The sequence below is a fragment of the Leucoraja erinacea genome, chromosome 15, assembly GCF_028641065.1.
Source record: "Leucoraja erinacea ecotype New England chromosome 15, Leri_hhj_1, whole genome shotgun sequence".
Lineage (NCBI taxonomy): Eukaryota > Metazoa > Chordata > Chondrichthyes > Rajiformes > Rajidae > Leucoraja > Leucoraja erinaceus.
In genome coordinates this window covers 31,033,864-31,050,925 of record NC_073391.1, presented here as the reverse complement: position 1 = coordinate 31,050,925, position 17,062 = coordinate 31,033,864, and the positions used below count along the sequence as shown (strand labels likewise).

Sequence of the window (17,062 nt, the reverse complement as noted above, 5' to 3'; positions counted from 1 at the left end):
GTCCCTCGTCTCTACCGCTTCCCGAACTATCCTCTGTTTATACTCCGGCAGCAGGAAAATGGCAGCGTGGTCAGATTTTCCTAGGGGAGGGAGTGAAACGGCCTTGTAGCCCTTCCTGAATGGCGTATAGCAGTGGTCCAATGTCCTCTCCCCCGTGGTGGCACACGTGATTTGTTGGTAGAAGTTCGGCATGACCATCTTGAGATTTGATTTATTAAAATCTCCAGCCACCACCATAGATAGCCGCATCCGGGTATTTGTTTTGATGTCGACATAGCACATCGTGTAGGGCTGATAGTGCCACGTCGGTGTCCGCCTGCAGTGGAATGTAGACGGCTGTGACGATCACTGAGCCGAACTCCCGGGGAAGGTAGAATGGGCGGCATGAGATTGTCAGATGCTCCAGGTCTGGTGCGCAGGATCTATGATCAAATCCAAGATTTTAACACCTTGGAATTTGAACCTGCTAACTCATTCCACCATTGAACCACCAATTACACCTGAGTAATTTGTCTTCAAAAGCCTTATCTCTTAATAAAGTATTTAAAAACATATAGCTCAAAGAAAGCTATCTACCACATTATTTGTACACAAACTCCATTCTTCTCTCTTTGTTTCTTAAGATACTCTTAAGATAATGACAATCCATGTTTGAAAAACCCGCCAAGAAACTTGCGCTATGCATGCGCAGTATGCTGTGCAGCACATGCACGCAGTCCACGGTGCAAAGGCAGAATTTCAGCTGCCTTTATAGACCGTTGTCATTGAAGGCTTGAAGCAGTGTTGACGGCACGTGAGTTGCACTTTCGCGTGTTACATGTACTGCGGATGAAAGGCACGGGAGAATTATGCCCACCTAAGAGATCGATCTCTCAGGTAGGCATAATTCTCCCGTGCCTTTACTATTTATATTTAATAATTACCATTTTATAATTTTAGTCAACAGAGGTACGTGCCTAACTCATCATTATCTGTGATTAGGCCAGTTTGTGCATTTATTAAAATGATATTAATCTTACTTGTAGCCAGTTGTGAAATGAATTTCCTCCCTTGCGTCTAGCTTATAAATGGGCTACATTTTTGGTGAAGTTGTACAAGAGGATATTTATATTAGTCCACTGAATTTGATTATTCCTATGGGAATGCCTATGATTTTTTTTAATTAAGTTTGACAATACAATAAATGTGCATAAAGAATTATTTAATTTGATCACATATTGCTCAGATCTAATGCAATGTGATACATTTTTAATCTAATGTAAACCTTTTATTCTTCCATGTCCAATAGCCTCTTGTTTATACAAATTCTGTTAATGGATGTGGTTACAGATTTCTAAATTTGTACAAGAAAGTATTTCACTCTTTATACTTAAGTGAACAGTCCTTCAGATAAGCGCATGTATTACATTGATTTACATTAATTTTTTTCCTCTATCTTTAGGTAAATCCCACCTGGCAATAGTACAGAGAGTGAACAATGAAGGGGAAGGAGATCCATTTTATGAGGTGCTTGGTATCGTCACGCTCGAGGATGTAATTGAAGAAATAATCAAATCCGAGATCTTGGATGAAACTGATTTATATAGTGAGTGATCTTGGTGCTATCCCCTTCCTTTACTGTAGCATGCAAACTATTTTTGTCATGAAACATATTTCTTTTCGAGGGGAAGTATGAATAAGAACTTTTGTGATATTCTTCCTTCATCATCATCTTGTCTACATAGCTTAGAATATGCAGCTAGTTCCAGTGCCACATGCTTGTTGAGGTATTTTTGTTAATGTACTCTCATTACTGCAGAGTTCTGGGGTTGTACTAGGCAACCATGATCTATGCCCTCTCATGTTTTACAGAGACTTGGGCTACATTAACCTCAAAGCACTGCAGAAATATCACCAATGCTATTTTTGCAAACTCCTCAAAATGCCAGCAGCATAAACAAGCCAATGTCAGCACCATTTTCAGGCAATTGGGTGTTGGAGAGAACTCCGTTTCTCATCAAAAAAGCCACTGGATCGTCTAGTGTTAAATGAATATCACACAACAATCACTTTAATATCTCATCCAAAAAATACTTTTGTGTGCATCTAATTTGTGGGACTTGAACATCATCTCAAAGAATACATTTTCAGCTAAGTGAACCAAGTTGACTTAATATCTTCTACCAGACATCCTTTTCTCTCCTTCCTCTTATTTTCAATGCCACCCAACCAATCCCCATTTCCTTTCGATCCCCTCCAACTCCGTCCCTTTCCACCTATATCCCTTCCTTCTGGCTTTTCATTTCATTTCCTTTCTTTTTGACACCCTTTTCATCTCTATTTCCACCCATCTGTCAATCTCTCCACCAACGCACCCCTCATCTGCATTCCCGTGCCAGGTTTTAACCTTCGCCTATCTCTTTCATCTTTCTCTCACCCTCTTCTCCCCCCACCCATTACCCCATTCGTCTGAAGATGGGGCCTGACAGAAAACGTAATCTGGCAATTTCTCTCCTCAGATGCTGCCTGACACACTGATTTTCTACAGAAGGTAGAATTTATTTTGCTTTATTTGGGTATTTTTCAAGCTGCTTACAAAATCACCATGCACCATTTGGAGCCATGAAATAGCTTCATTGGACGAAAATCCAGCATTTTAAACATTCTTACTGAATCAATTGATCTTCAACTGTTCTTTGTATTAGTCATCACTTTGCTACCAAGGCAGATAGGACAGGAAAATAATTGACCTGATTAAATCATCGAAAGAGTATAAACTACCTTGAAATAAAAATAGAAAACTGGAAATACCGAGCAGGTCGGCAGCATCAGCGAAGTAGAAATGGAGTTTACCATTTGGTTCCGAGACCCTTGGTCAGAACTAGGAAAGAGGCAAAAGTCATGACTTTTCAGTAGCAGGTTGTGGAGGAATGAGTAGAATAAAGAGAATATCTCTAAGGTGAAATCAAAATAGTTAATGTAGAGAGGTTACAATCGGGCTATACCTTGTTGTCTTTTATCTATCGTATTCAATGTTAATAACAAGTCTACGCAGCAGACCAGACTGTACTAATGAAGAGAGAATACTTCCTAAGCTGCCTTGGTTCATTCACAAGACAGACAGAATGTTCCCAGTAAAGACTGCATCAAAGAAAATAATAGTAATGACGATTGCTTGAATTAGCAATTAAATGCACTGTGGAGTATGTTAATATTGTTGTTTTGGCCCTACCTCACAACACCTGAAAGCTATTTTTCTGAGGTTAAAAAACACATTTAAAAAATGTGTACAATATGCAAGGAGGCAGAGGCAGAGGCAAGAGCCCAGAAACTCTTTACAATAGGAAGCTTGTAAAGATTTCATGCCACTTGCTGTTGCTTCTGTATTAAGCTTATGGCTGATATGGACAATGTGGGTAAATGAGCTTGGAGAGAGCACCTTGGTTAACATGGACGAGTTAGGCCTATGTGTCAGTTTCTGTGCCGTTTTGCTCTATGACTAGAGGAATGCAGTCAGCCTTAGCAATTGGAAAATAAATATGTATAGCACCTTGTTTTGAATAATGGGTAATATGTTCACACCTATAATGGGTAAAATGTTCACACCTATAAATACTTTTATTTTAATCATTTATTTTACTTTTTGTAATGTTTATCTTTACATTGTCCCATAAAACTACAGTTAAACTGAATAAAAATGATTTTTATCTGAACATAAGATATAAAATGGGAAAAAAACTTTCTAACCATTTGGTGCAACTTCATCTTTTAACTTTTATTCCTTTCCTTAAACTGAAATATTTTTCCGCATTCCATTTAAGCTCATTTATTAGTTGGTAAGTAGAGGTCACGTAAGTTGGGTTACAATTACTGAAAGCTTACATCTCTGCAGTGCCTAGCAGGTTAATTAAAAAAATAGTTTCTCTCTCATCTAAAGCTTTCAGAATCTGATTCACCTGGCAATCATTGTTCCTATGGAAGTGTTTTAATCTTCTTTAATCAATTCATCTCAAATATCTTCCACATCTATAGCTGATAACAGAACCAAAAAGAAAATTACCCATCGTGAAAGGAAACAGGATTTCTCTGCCTTCAAACCAACAGATAGTGAGATGAAAGTTAAGATCTCGCCACAGCTGCTATTGGCAACACATCGTTTCCTAGCAACAGGCAAGTTTATCTTAACAATTATAAAAAAAGATTGAATACTGGGGTGATAGTGGTGGTCATGTTAATGATGATTTTTTAATTCTTCTTCCATAACCATTATATTTCACTCCTCATTTGACATTCTATCCTACATTCTGTTTCATCTCCTTTGCTATTCGAAGTGTTTCAACCTTTTCTTCTGCCTCTCAACAGCTCTTATCTGCATTGCTCCCCATTGATGTGTACGAAGGAACAGCAGATGCACCGAAAATGCTGGAGTAACTCAGCGTCACAGCCAGCGGTCTGGAGAGAAGGAATGGGTGATGTTTCGGGTCGATACCCGAAGAAAGGTCTCAACCTGAAATGCCACCCATTCCTTTTCTCCAGAGATGCTGCCCATCCCGCTGAATTACTCCAGCATTTTGTGTATCTTTGTTGTTCTCCATTGAATTCCTTTTACAAACACCTCCATCTTTAATTGGCTGTGGTGTCTATGTACTCCCCGTCATCCCTGATTTTGGTAACCTGGGTCATACACTTGCCAATTTCCTCAAATTTCTATGCCTCTTTTTTTTAATCCACTTCTTCAACCCATCACTCCCAACTATCCTCTTTCTGTTTTGCTTTTTTTACGCCAATCGTTGGATGTTCGGTATGATTAAACTTAGTTTATAATGCAAGTGTTTATTGTTTTAGTACGAAAGTGACATTATTGAACGAGTAGCTCATAGTCACAAGGCTTAATGCCATTTATACATAATATTTTTATTGTCCATTAATTGCGATGGCTAGGATATTAAGAATTAATTTGAAACTTGACTTTGTTCTTGGTTTCTAGGAATTGGGATTATTCTTTTCCCCTGACTTGTAAAGTTCATTACAGCAGCCATTTAAAATGCACAGTTTGAGGCGGGAATTTATGTACCTCAAGGTGAGGATTATCTTTGGGGAAAGTAAAATACTGCTGTTTATCCTATTTATATCATTGAAAACTTTCCCACCCAACCAAATAGCACAAGCTTTTCCAGTAATGTTTAAAAAATGGCAAAATGCTATTGTATTGGGTTATCAAATTGGACTGTTTTCTTTCTGACAGTTATCCAAAAAATAAATGTAATATTGGTTCAGGGACATTTGAAGCTGATACGCACAATAAACCAGAGAAGTCATGCTGAAAAATATCCCACTGTTGGTTTGCGAAGTTTCCAAAAAACAAGAATAAAATTTTGGTTTTGATCAAAGAGCCGATTAATTAGTCGGGGTGTCATAAGAATCCAGCTGATTAACTAATTATTTGAAGAAACAAACTTGTCATCTTTTGACCTGTTCACCTTGGGTCCCATAATATGGTTGACTTGACTGCCTTTTGAAATGGACTAGCAAGTCATTCAGTTTTCTGACTAGTGACCTTCCGATCAAGCAACACTACAGAAATGTGTAGGAAAGAACTGCAGATGCTGGTTTAAATGCTGTGGGGCAGGCAGCATCTCTGGAGAGAATGAATGGGTGACGTTTCGGGTCGAGACCTTTCTTCAGATTGAAGAACCAATTCAGACTTCTTCAGTCACCCATTCCTTCTCTCCAGAGATGCTGCCTGTCCCGCTGAGTTACTTCAGCATTTTGTGTCTGCTGCAGAAACACCTTCACTATACCTACTATAGCAGTTCAAGCTTACTACTTCCAGGAAAATCCATTTTGCATTTTTTTACAACTACCCTCATCTATCCATGTAGTGAACTTAAAGTATTACATAACAAGTTTTCAAAACTGGTACATACTGTACTGATACGTAATACAGCATGATACAAAATAAATTGCATACAATAATATTCTACTCTGGGAAATTAGAGCAACATTTTAAATGTAAATTATAAGTAAAATAAAACTTTGCTGAACATTGCGAGTTAACACAGTAATGTTACAGTACATCTAAAGCAGTAGCTGTGCCATTGACATGCATTGTGGCCTATGACTACTAAATGAAGGATAGTTTGTTCTAGATTGTTGACTAGATTGAGTGAAGACCTCCCAATCAAAACTGCAAGGGTAATTGACCGCAGTTTCTATCAACGAAAGGTGAACTATTCCCATTCAGCCACTCATTTGTCTTGAGGCATTCATTGCTATGACTAAAATTTCTGTTAGTTCAAAAATGAAAGTTATAGGTATTATTTGACAAATGCGCTTTTAGTAATGGCTGCATATGTAATGAAACTACAGAAAAACAAATTCCTCTATTTTTCCAGCATCTATAAAAAAACCTCTGCCCTTCAGAGCAATTGGTTGCTTGATTTGTCTTGACATTTAATACAAGCTAATACAAGAACATTTGCTATTTTAATGTTTGTCTCATGTATTTCCAATTCTATGAATTGGTCCTACAATGCCTAATGTGTTGAGCTTTTGGGAAATTCTATAACTAAGAAGTTAATATTTATTAAGCTTGGTTCAATCATAAAGTACAGTGGTATTTGTATGATAGAAATTTTAATGTGTACACTCATTCAAAATCTGTTAACTTTCCCTTTCACTAAGGTGTTTTACTTGGTTCCTTGGCATTTAGTTTTTCTATTGGCCCAGCTGGTCAAGATACAATTGTAATCATGGATAACCACCTTCACTGTCTACTATACCAACAATGTTCGTGTCATCCACAAATAGATGCTACCTGCATTCACTTCCAAATTGTTGATATAAATAATGAACAACAGTGGACCCAGTGACAATCGGTGTGGGACACCATTTCTTACAGGCCTTGTTTGCAAACACTACCCTCAATTTCCTATCTTCAGGCCAATGTTGTATCCAGTTTGCGAGGTCACCTTGGTGCCTTGCAGACCAGTCTACCATGTGGTACCATGTCTTGCAGACACCATCTTCTGCACTGCCCTCATTAATCTTCTTGGTCACCTCTTCTAAAATTCAATCAAACTTTGTGTGAGACAATTTTCCAAGCACTGAGACATGCTGACTGCCCCTGATCAATCTTTGCCTTTCCAAATGCATGTAGATCTTATCTCTCAGAACCCCCCCCCCCCCCCCTCCCAACATCTTATCAATGGCATAAGACTTACTGGTCTGTTTTTCCCAGGTTTTTCCATACAACTTTTCTTAAATAGAGGCACAACATTAGCTACCCTCCATTCTTATGTCACCTCAGTAGTGGCTATTGATGATACAAATATCCCAGAGTAGCCTTGTAATCCATAGCAACGTAATATGTGCTTGATCTTTCATTTTGGCCCATAGATCTATCCACCTTAATGTACGTAACGACAGCTAGAAACTGTAACGTGTCATTCTGCCCATATTGCACAGTCTCCTACCAGTTAAGCTGAGATATTTGAGTGGTGAAACTGTCACAGATTCAATGACTTAATTCCTGGCGAGGAATGGCTGTGACGCTGATTGGAAAATTTCAGGAAATTTTATTTTATTGAACTAATATGGGTATTTGACTTAATTAAATATTCAATTGTTTATATTTTTAATAGTTGCAATTTTTCCTAATTTTTATTATTTTACAGGATTGGTAATTTTCAATTTTAGAAAATGGTTTAATGGCAGAGGCATTTACAGAGGTTTAATTTGTTTTGACAGTTTTGGTTGATAAGCCTAGGGTGAGGCTTAGCTAACCGTCTAAACGTTTCTGGGGGTGGAATGGGCAGGAAGGCCCTGCACTGTCAATTAGGAACCCACTTCTGCATATCAGTGAAGGTTGGGGAGAGACAAGCAAGGACAACTACACTGAGGCAGCTACACAGAATTATCCGGTAGGCCTTTTGTTGTGCAGAAAGATTAAACAAGCCAAGAAAGTCCAATGTTTGGTCACTAGCTTATTAAAATTAAGCTAAAATTACGCTCGGAACACGCAAAATTCAAACCTGAGATACTACTTTTTTTGATTGAGGAGGAAGCATTTTTTTATTTTAATTATAGCCTACAATTGACTTTCTTGACCTAAGTAATTAATAAAAATATGAACTAGTATTTCTACGTAAAAGATTGTTCAATAATTATATAGTAACCGTCTCTGCAGAACAGATTTAGTGGTCAATGGTGATAGGCTGGTGTTTGCTGTTGAACTTGAAGATCTGATTGGTTAAATCCAAGCCATCAACACATTCTCAACATTAGTCAACAGGGTATCTCTGGCATGTACCACAAATGATAACATTATGCATGTGGGATAGCCAATCATATAGAACAGCACAAACCAAGAAGCACCAATTTAAGTGAACATTTTACTTGTTGCCAATTAAAATTTAGAATGTTTATTAAACTAAAGGGCATGTCCCACCAGCATGCGATTGCATGCGTCTAGCGCGACCAAACGTGGTCGCTTGAGGCATACGGCCGCGCGGGGCCGGTCCCACTTCGAAGCGCGGAGGCGTACGGAGTTGTGCGGGGCTGTTCCCGATATCGTGCGGGGCTCCGAAAATCCTGCACTGTCCGAAAATTCCGCGCGCCAACGGCCTGTCGGCCCGCAGGTACATTGAGGGCGTACGTAGCGTCTTGAAGGCGTTCGCAGCGTCTTGACGTCGTACCCAGCGTCTTGACTATGTACACCTAGCGTGTGGCGTTGCGCGATGACATCACCGCCCGGCGTGCCGTTGCGTGATGACCTCACCGCCCGACGGCGTGCGACGTCCAAATTCAGTCGGCCCGCCTCCTGCCCAGCTGATTGGTGAGTATGACGTAAATTACGCCAAGCACGAACTTTGCGCATACTTACCGCAAACTTAGCGCGAACTCCGCTTCCGTTTGGTCGCGCCAAACGCATGCAAGTGGGACAGGCCCTTAAGTCTAGTAGCTGAAAACCTTATTTTGAAAGATTTTGAAAACTTCAATTTAAAATTGAGTTCATTTTTTTTAGAGGCACAGATGTTGTTAAGCAGCTGTACACAACTGGAATTTATTCAAATCTCATAGAGCAAATCATTACATTTTTGGGGTATTTTGCAGGCAATGTTTTTGTGAATATCCCAAATACCACATTTGCATTCTCATAACATTGTAAGCTGCTAATTTTGTAGATCCTAACAACTACAAAGTCTAGATTTGTACCCTTCCACAGACATGGATAATGGTAAAGGGCAACATTGGACTAGTCTTAGATATTGCCACAATGGAGCAATCAAACAGCATACATTATCTCGGGAGGGAAATGAGTGGCATTTGGATAGTTGCTGCGACAATTAACCTGTATGAATTCACATTCTATAAGGAATTTGAAATGTTCAGGATAAGCAAAAGCAGTAAAAGCACATGGTTTATGCTGTTCTCTATGATTGTGCTTTTGACAAGAAAATTAAATAATCTGATTTTTAGTGATGTTTAGTAAAAGAAAACAAATTGTTTCTATTAGGGTCTACAGAAAAGAGCATTCTTGTTTGGTTATCAGTACCATTCCTATTAGCTACAGTGGTTAAATTATTTAAATTTGATTCTGTAGGAAAACAATAACATCAAACTGTAATTATTGTATTTCCTTCTGGGTAAGTGTACGTCACAGAATAGTAGAATATTACATCAAAGAAATAATCAATTTGGTCTGTTGAATCTTGGGGTGGTTGTTTAGAAGAGAAATTCAATTAGTCCAATTCTCCACCTACACTAAGCACTTCAATTTTTATGTTAAAATACTAATGCAATTTTCTTTAAAGGTTGATTTTTCAGCTGTTAGAAAAAAAATCTTTATTTAAAAGTTTCTTATTTTGAAATATTTCTACTTGTTTTTTCTGTTTGAAGGACCACCACCCCGGCCTCTTCAGTCAAGTTTTGTAACTGTTTCTTAATCTTGGAATTGGAATTGTTCTCTTAAAACTTAATTGTACCTTCTTCAAAGCCTTCACAGCCTTCCTAATAGAAACTTAAATTTCCATCTGAGGAAAAAAGCAATGTATGCTTGTCTTTATATATAAAACCCTTCATGCTATCCCTTAGTAACTGCTATGTTCACCTGTCCTGCCAATATCAAAAATTTGTGCGCATGTTGGATTTCTTGTAGTCACGTAAAGATTTCTACCATTTTCTTTTGATGTTTCTTCTCAGTTCACAACCTCTCATTTCTCTGCCACGAGTCCTCTCATTCTGTCAGTTTTTCTATGTCCATTTTAATTCTCTTACGATCTTTATCGTTTTCAATAATTCTAAGATTTGTATTTCTTGAATTATATATTACAGCACTGTTTATCAAATGTAACAGGAATATTAGCATGGAACTTTCGTGGGAAACACCACTCCTTCCAGTCTGAGAAGTAGCCATTCAGCGACTCCCTCTCTTTATTCCCTTTGCCAATTTTATAACATTGCTTTTCATCCCATTCATTTCCTGGAGCAACACATTTAACATATGCATTTGGAAATAAATATGCACAACTTCTAAAATGACCTCCAGTCTCTTAGCAGAAAATTCTAAAGTAATCAAACATGATTTATAGTCACAGTGCACAGAAATGGGGCCTTCAGCCCAAATTGCCCAAGCAGACCAAGATAATCTAAGTTATTCCCATTTGCCTGTTTTTTACCTATTTATGCTTGATAAATATTTATTGGTTCCTCTCGATTAGATTATGCCTGTCCAAGTGACTACTATTTTTTTTCTTCCTTGTTTCCCAAACTTTGCCTGTTACTGACATTAAATTTCCAGAACTTTGGTTGCAGATTAATCTCTTCTTTCTTTGAGCAAAGCTTAATTCCCCCAACGGCCTTGGATAAATCTCATTTGCATGAGATGATACTTTCTAGTCATTCAACTAGATTGCATTTTTAAATTTTAACTCGCTCACTCTACCAGTGTTCTCATTTACTAAACCTTTAGTAAAGTCTTCTTGACAAAGCTAGAAGTCAAACCTTTCACCTAACCCCAAGTTCTCTGCAGCTGATCCACTAATCCTGTGGCAGCCCTACTATTAGAGCAAGCCCTTTTGATTTTATTTTATGTTGACCCCATTGAGAGACTTCTATTAATTACATTTCCTGGATTCTCCTCCCCTCTGCAGTGACAGCACAGTTTTTAAAATATTTGTTCTTAAAAACAGGATGCTATTTCTGTTTCAAGTTCCATGTATTTAAATGTGCTGGAATGTTCTTTTCCCTCAATTAACTTTTAAGGCATTGATCCATGGTGGCTAATTTTGACTAACTTGTCCCATGGTTATTCATGGTTATTTATAGTTTATTGTTTGAAATTACACTTGTTATATAATTTTGATCATTTCAGAAGTGGAACCATTTGGTCCAATGCAGATGTCAGAGAAGATCTTGTTGAGGCTGCTAAAACATCCGAATGTCATTCAGGAAATGAAATTTGATGATAGGAATAAAAAAGCCCCAGAACATTACCTCTTCCATCGGAACAAACCTGTAGACTATTTTATTCTAGTTTTGCAGGTTAGTATGATTCATTCAAGAGAAAATCTGTGAAATTATATCTGGAAAAATTGCATTTATACAGATCAAACATGATTGAATCTGGGGCTGTGTATGTGCATAGTACATTAGTTTAAAAATGCATATTTTCATACAACTGAATTTATATTCTTTGATTTTTGATGTTCAATGTTATTGTTGAAAAGGTTGCCCATGTATACCTTCATGTGCAGGTGCTACCAAGTTTAGGATTCCTGGAGTTGGTAGGGAATGAAGGCAGAGACAGAGTGGTTGTCCCGCTACACATCAAAGCCTAAATGTTATTTAGACTTTAGTTTTGAGATACAGTGCGGAAACAGGCCCTTTAGTCCAACGGGTCCGTGCCGACCAGCGATCCACGTAGACTAGCGCTATCCTACACACTAGGAACAATTTACAATTTTACCAATGCCAATTAACCTACAAACCCAGACGTCTTTGGAGTATGGGAGGAAACTAGATCACATGGAGAAAACCCAAACGGTCACAGGGAGAATAGTCAATAGGTGCAGGAATAGGCCATTTGGCCCTTCGAGCATTGAATGGCCAGCACTGCCATTCACTGTGATCATTGCTGATCATCCACAATCAGTACCCCATTCCTACCTTCCCCCCATATCCCTTGACTCCACTATCTTTAAAAGCTCTATCTAACTCTCTCTTGAAAGCATCCAGAGAATTGACCTCCTCTGCCTTCTGATGCAGAGAATTCCAGATTCACAACTCTCTGGGTGAAAAGGTTTTTCCTCATCTCCACTCTAAATGGCCTACCCTTTATTCTTAAACTTTGGCCCCTGGTTCTGGACTCCCCCAACATCGGGAACATGTTTCCTGCCTGTAGCGTGTCCAATCCCGTAATAATTTTATGTTTCAATAAAATCCCTTCTTATCCTTCTAAATTCCAGTGTATGCAAGCCTAGTCGCACCATTCTTTCAACATATGACAGTCCTGCCATCCCGGGAATTAACCTCGTGAACCTACGCTGCACTCCCTCAATAGCAAAAATTTCCTTCCTCAAATTTGGAGACCAAAACTGCACACAATATGCCACTAGGGCCCTGTACAACTGCAGAAGGTCCTCTTTGCTCCTACACTCAACCCCTCGTGTTATGAAGGCCAACATGCCACTAGCTTTCTTCACTGCCTGCTGTACCAGCATGATTATTTTCAGTGACTAATGTACAAGGACACCCAGATCTCATTGTCCCTTTTTCCTAATTTGACACCATTCAGTTAATAATCTGCCTTCCTGTTCTTGTCACCAAAGTGGATAACCTCACATTTATCCACATTAAACTACACCTGCCATGCATCTGCCCACTCACCCAACCAGTCCAAGTCACCCTGCATCCTCATAGCATCCTCCTCACATTTTACACTGCCACCCAGCTTTGTGTCATCTGTAAACTTACTAATGTTACCATTAATCCCTTCATCTAAATCATTAATGTATATTATAAATAACTGCGGCCCCAGCACCGAGACTTGCGGTGCCCCACTAGTCACTGCCTGCAATTCTGAAGGGGACCGGTTAATCCTACTGTTTAAGAAGGAACTGCAGATGCTGGAAAATCGATGGGAGACAATAATGCTGGAGAAACTCAGCGGGTAAGGCAGCATCTATGGAGCAAAGGAAATAGGCAACGTTTCGGGCCGAAACCCTTCTTCAGACTAATCCTACTCTTTGTTTCCTGTCTGCCAACCAATTTTCTACCTGTGTCAGTACCCTACCCCCAATACCATGTGCTCTAATTTTGCCCACAAATCTCCTATGTTGGACCTTATCAAAGGCCTTCTGAAAGTCCAGGTAGACTACATCCACTGGCTCTCCCTTGTCCGTTTTCCTAATTACCTCAAAAAATTCCAGAAGAAAAGTCGAGCATGATTTCCCCTTCGTAAATCCATGCTGACTCAGACCGATCCTGTTACTGCTATCCAAATGTGCCCCCATCTCATCTTTTATAATTAACTCCAGCATCTTCCCCACCACCGATGTCAGGCTAACTGGTCTATAATTCCGTTTTCTCTCTCCCTCCTTTCTTAAAGGAAAAAGTATAAACTCCGTACAAACAGCACCAATAGTCAGGATCGAACCCAGGTCTCTGGTGCTGTTAGACAGCAGCTCTACCACTGTGCCACTGTGGCACCCATAGGCTAGAATAGGCTTTATTTTAGAAATCAAGTTATTTTAAACTAAATTGCAGGATGTTGAAGGTGCTTGATGGTGACTTGAAATGGAAATCCAAATCGATGGAAATAAAATCTCAAGGATTGTTTAGGGATGCTGCATTGCTGGGAATTGACGAATGGCCTAAAAAATAATTTCCTCTTCCATAATTATCTTGAATTTTGTGAAATAGGATATCAGGATTTAGATTAAATTAATCAGAAGTGCAAATTAAAGATCATTGTAACTGTAATTGCACCCCAAAATTTCCATGACTACAGAACTCATTTTAATATTTGCTGCTTTATGAAACTGGAAACTGGGCTGAATTGTGATTAGAAAGTAACTAACTTGGTCAAGGTGTCATACCAATATCATTGTATCTATGCTGCTTTGGGTAAAAAAGGTTTCTCTACATCACTTCTAATCTAACTATATGGCGGACAAATTTTGATCTGCTCAATGAAAATAGTTCTTATGTAGGCCTTTTGTAATTTCATATGCAGTCGTGGAGCTATACAGATCAGAAATAGGTCTTTAGTTCCACCTCGTTCGTGCCAATCGCGTTGCCTAATATAGGTAGTTCCATTTCCCTGTGCTGGGCCCATATCAACTGAAATTGTATGTATTTGATTTCTTGAAAACGTACCCGTCCAATTGAGATCACAAGTCTGGTTTTGGTTATGTTTTCAAACAATAGTCCTGAAAATCAGATTATCCATAATTTTGACCAGAAGACAGATATCAGCCTTTTAAGATTTTTTTGTAGATTTAAGTTAAATAATTATCGGTTAAAATGTGCCAAGTTTACTGTTTTGACATGGAATTGGCTGGAACTGTTGACTACCTTAGTTCCTCAAACTGGGAAAATAATGATTTTGGGTCTGGAGATTAAAGCCCTTTTTAAAAAATATATTTAAATTGAGGCACTTTTCCAATGATTGTGCAACAGCTTATCTATATTACTAAAAGTCTGTTCTTGACCGGTTTTGGCCATCAGTGCTGCGATTTCCGAGAGAACGCCGCCGCCTACGGCCGTCATTTTTGGCCACCTTGCTCAGAACCCCCTCCGCCACATGTGTGCCGAAGAATTTTCCCGTCGATTAAAAATGACAGAGATATTAATGTTTTTTACAAAATTCCCCATTCTCTCTGCTGCCCCCGCTGGTGGCAGGGGGGAGGGACTATAAAACCAGGAAGTGGTGTGCCACACAGTCTCTTCAAGATGGAGGAAGGCAGAGGGTCACGTTTCTCTGAGCTGTGAATAACACTGAACACATGTTTACTCAAATGTAAGTGCCCTTAGTGGTTCTAAAATGCTTGCAGAATGTGTCTATTGGTTCTAAAGCTTGCAGAAAGTGTCTCTATTGGTTCTAAAGCTTACAAAAAAATGTCTATTGGTTCTAAAGCTTGCAAACAAAATGTCTATTGGTTCTAAAGCTTGCAAAAAGTGTCTCTATTGGTTCTAAAGCTTGCAAAAAAATCTCTATTGGTTCTAAAGCTTGCAAAAAGTGTCTATTGGTTCTAAAGCTTGCAAAAAATGTCTATAGGTTCTAAAGCTTGCAAAAAAATGTCTATTGGTTCTAAAGCTTGCAAAAAAATGTCTATTGGTTCTAAAACTTGCAAAAAAAATGTCTATTGGTTCTAAAGCTTGCAAAAATATGTCTATTGGTTCTAAAGCTTGCAAAAAAATGTCTCTATTGGTTCTAAAGCTTGCAAAAAAAGTCTCTATTGGTTCTAAAGCTTGCAAAAAATGTCTATTGGTTCTAAAGCTTGCCAAAAAAGTCTATTGGTTCTAAAGCTTGCAAAAAAATGTCTATTGGTTCTAACGGTTCTAACGCTTGCAAAAAAAATGTCTATTGGTTCTAAAGCTTGCAAAAAATGGCTCTATTGGTTCTAAAGCTTGCAAAAAAAATGTCTATTGGTTCTAAAGCTTGCAAAAAATTGTCTATTGGTTCTAAAGCTTGCAAAAAGTGTCTATTGGTTCTAAAGCTTGCAAAAAAAATCTATTGGTTCTAAAGCTTGCAAAAAATGTCTATTGGTTCTAAAGCTGTCTATTGGTTCTAAAGCTTGCAAAAAATTGTCTATTGGTTCTAAAGCTTGCAAAAAGTGTCTATTGGTTCTAAAGCTTGCAAAAAATGTCTATTGGTTCTAAAATGGTTCATACTAGCGCTCCAGAAAGCACCCCCCTCCCTTCCCTCCCTTGATTGGCTTGGCTTGGGTGTGTCTTGAAATTGAAAGGCACTACTTACTGCAAATGGTGGCATGAAGTTGAAAGGCACTACTTACTGCAAATGGTGGCTTGGGTGTGGCTTGAAGTTGAAAGACACCACTTACTGCAAATGGTGGCATGAAGTTGAAAGGCACTACTTACTGCAAATGGTGGATTGGTTGCTTTGGCTTGAAGTTGAAAGGCACTATTACTACAAATGGTGGCTTGGTTGCTTTGGCTTGAAGTTGAAAGGCACTACTTACTGCAAATGGTGGCTTGGGAGGTTTGGTTTGAAGTTGAAGGACTATTGCTGCAAATGATGGCTTGGTTGCTTTGGCTTGAAGTTGAAAGGCACTACTTACTGCAAATGGTGGCTTGGGAGCTTTGGTTTGAAGTTGAACGGCACTACTTACTGCAAATGATGGCTTGGGTGTGGCTTTGGCTTGAAGTTGAAAGGCACTACTTACTGCAAATGATGGCTTGGGTGTGGCATGAAGTTGAAAGGCACTACTTACTGCAAATGATGGCTTGGGTGTGGCTTGAGGTTGAAAGACACCACTTACTGCAAATGGTAGCATGAAGTTGAAAGGCACTACTTACTGCAAATGATGGCTTGGGTGTGGCTTGAAGTTGAAAGGCACTACTTACTGCAGATGGTGGCTTGGATGCAATGGCTTGAAGTTAAAAGGCACTACTTACTGCAAATGGTGACTTGGGTGCATGGCTTGAAGTTGAAAGGCACCACTTACTGCAAATGGTGGCATGAAGTTGAAATGCACTACTTACTGCAAATGGCGGCTTGGGTGCTTTGGCTTGAAGTTAAAAGGAACTACTGTAAATGCACTTCCTGTTTGCACTGTATATTGATTTTAGATAAAACGCTACCACTTACGGCTGTGATTTTTGGCCATCTTACTCAGTCCCCCTCCGTTGAGCAGATGCAGAGAATTCTTCACATGAATGAAAAATAAAAGTGTTATTAGTTTTTTTTAAATGTTGAGAATCTCTCTCCTGTCAATCACTCCATGAAAGCCACACCTTTTCCGGTGGGGGGGGGGAGGGGTTATAAAACCTGGAAATGTGGGTGTGGCTCACTCTGCAAGATGGAGGAGGGAGAGGTAACGACTCGCTGTCTTTAGTG

General features: G+C 39.0%; 1 protein-coding gene across 3 annotated transcripts in view; it reads left to right on the top strand.

Moving 5' to 3' along the window:
- The window catches only part of LOC129704118 (metal transporter CNNM2-like), a 114,678-nt gene that overhangs the window by 80,390 nt on the left and 17,226 nt on the right, over positions 1–17,062 (top strand). For 2 of the 3 annotated variants that reach the window (XM_055647019.1, XM_055647020.1), the window contains exons 2-4: positions 1,442–1,585; positions 4,012–4,149; positions 11,354–11,523. In XM_055647019.1, coding sequence (XP_055502994.1) covers positions 1,442–1,585; positions 4,012–4,149; positions 11,354–11,523 — 452 coding nt within the window. The remainder of the gene's footprint in view (positions 1–1,441; positions 1,586–4,011; positions 4,150–11,353; positions 11,524–17,062) is intronic. The other variant, XM_055647021.1, reaches the window with a different exon arrangement.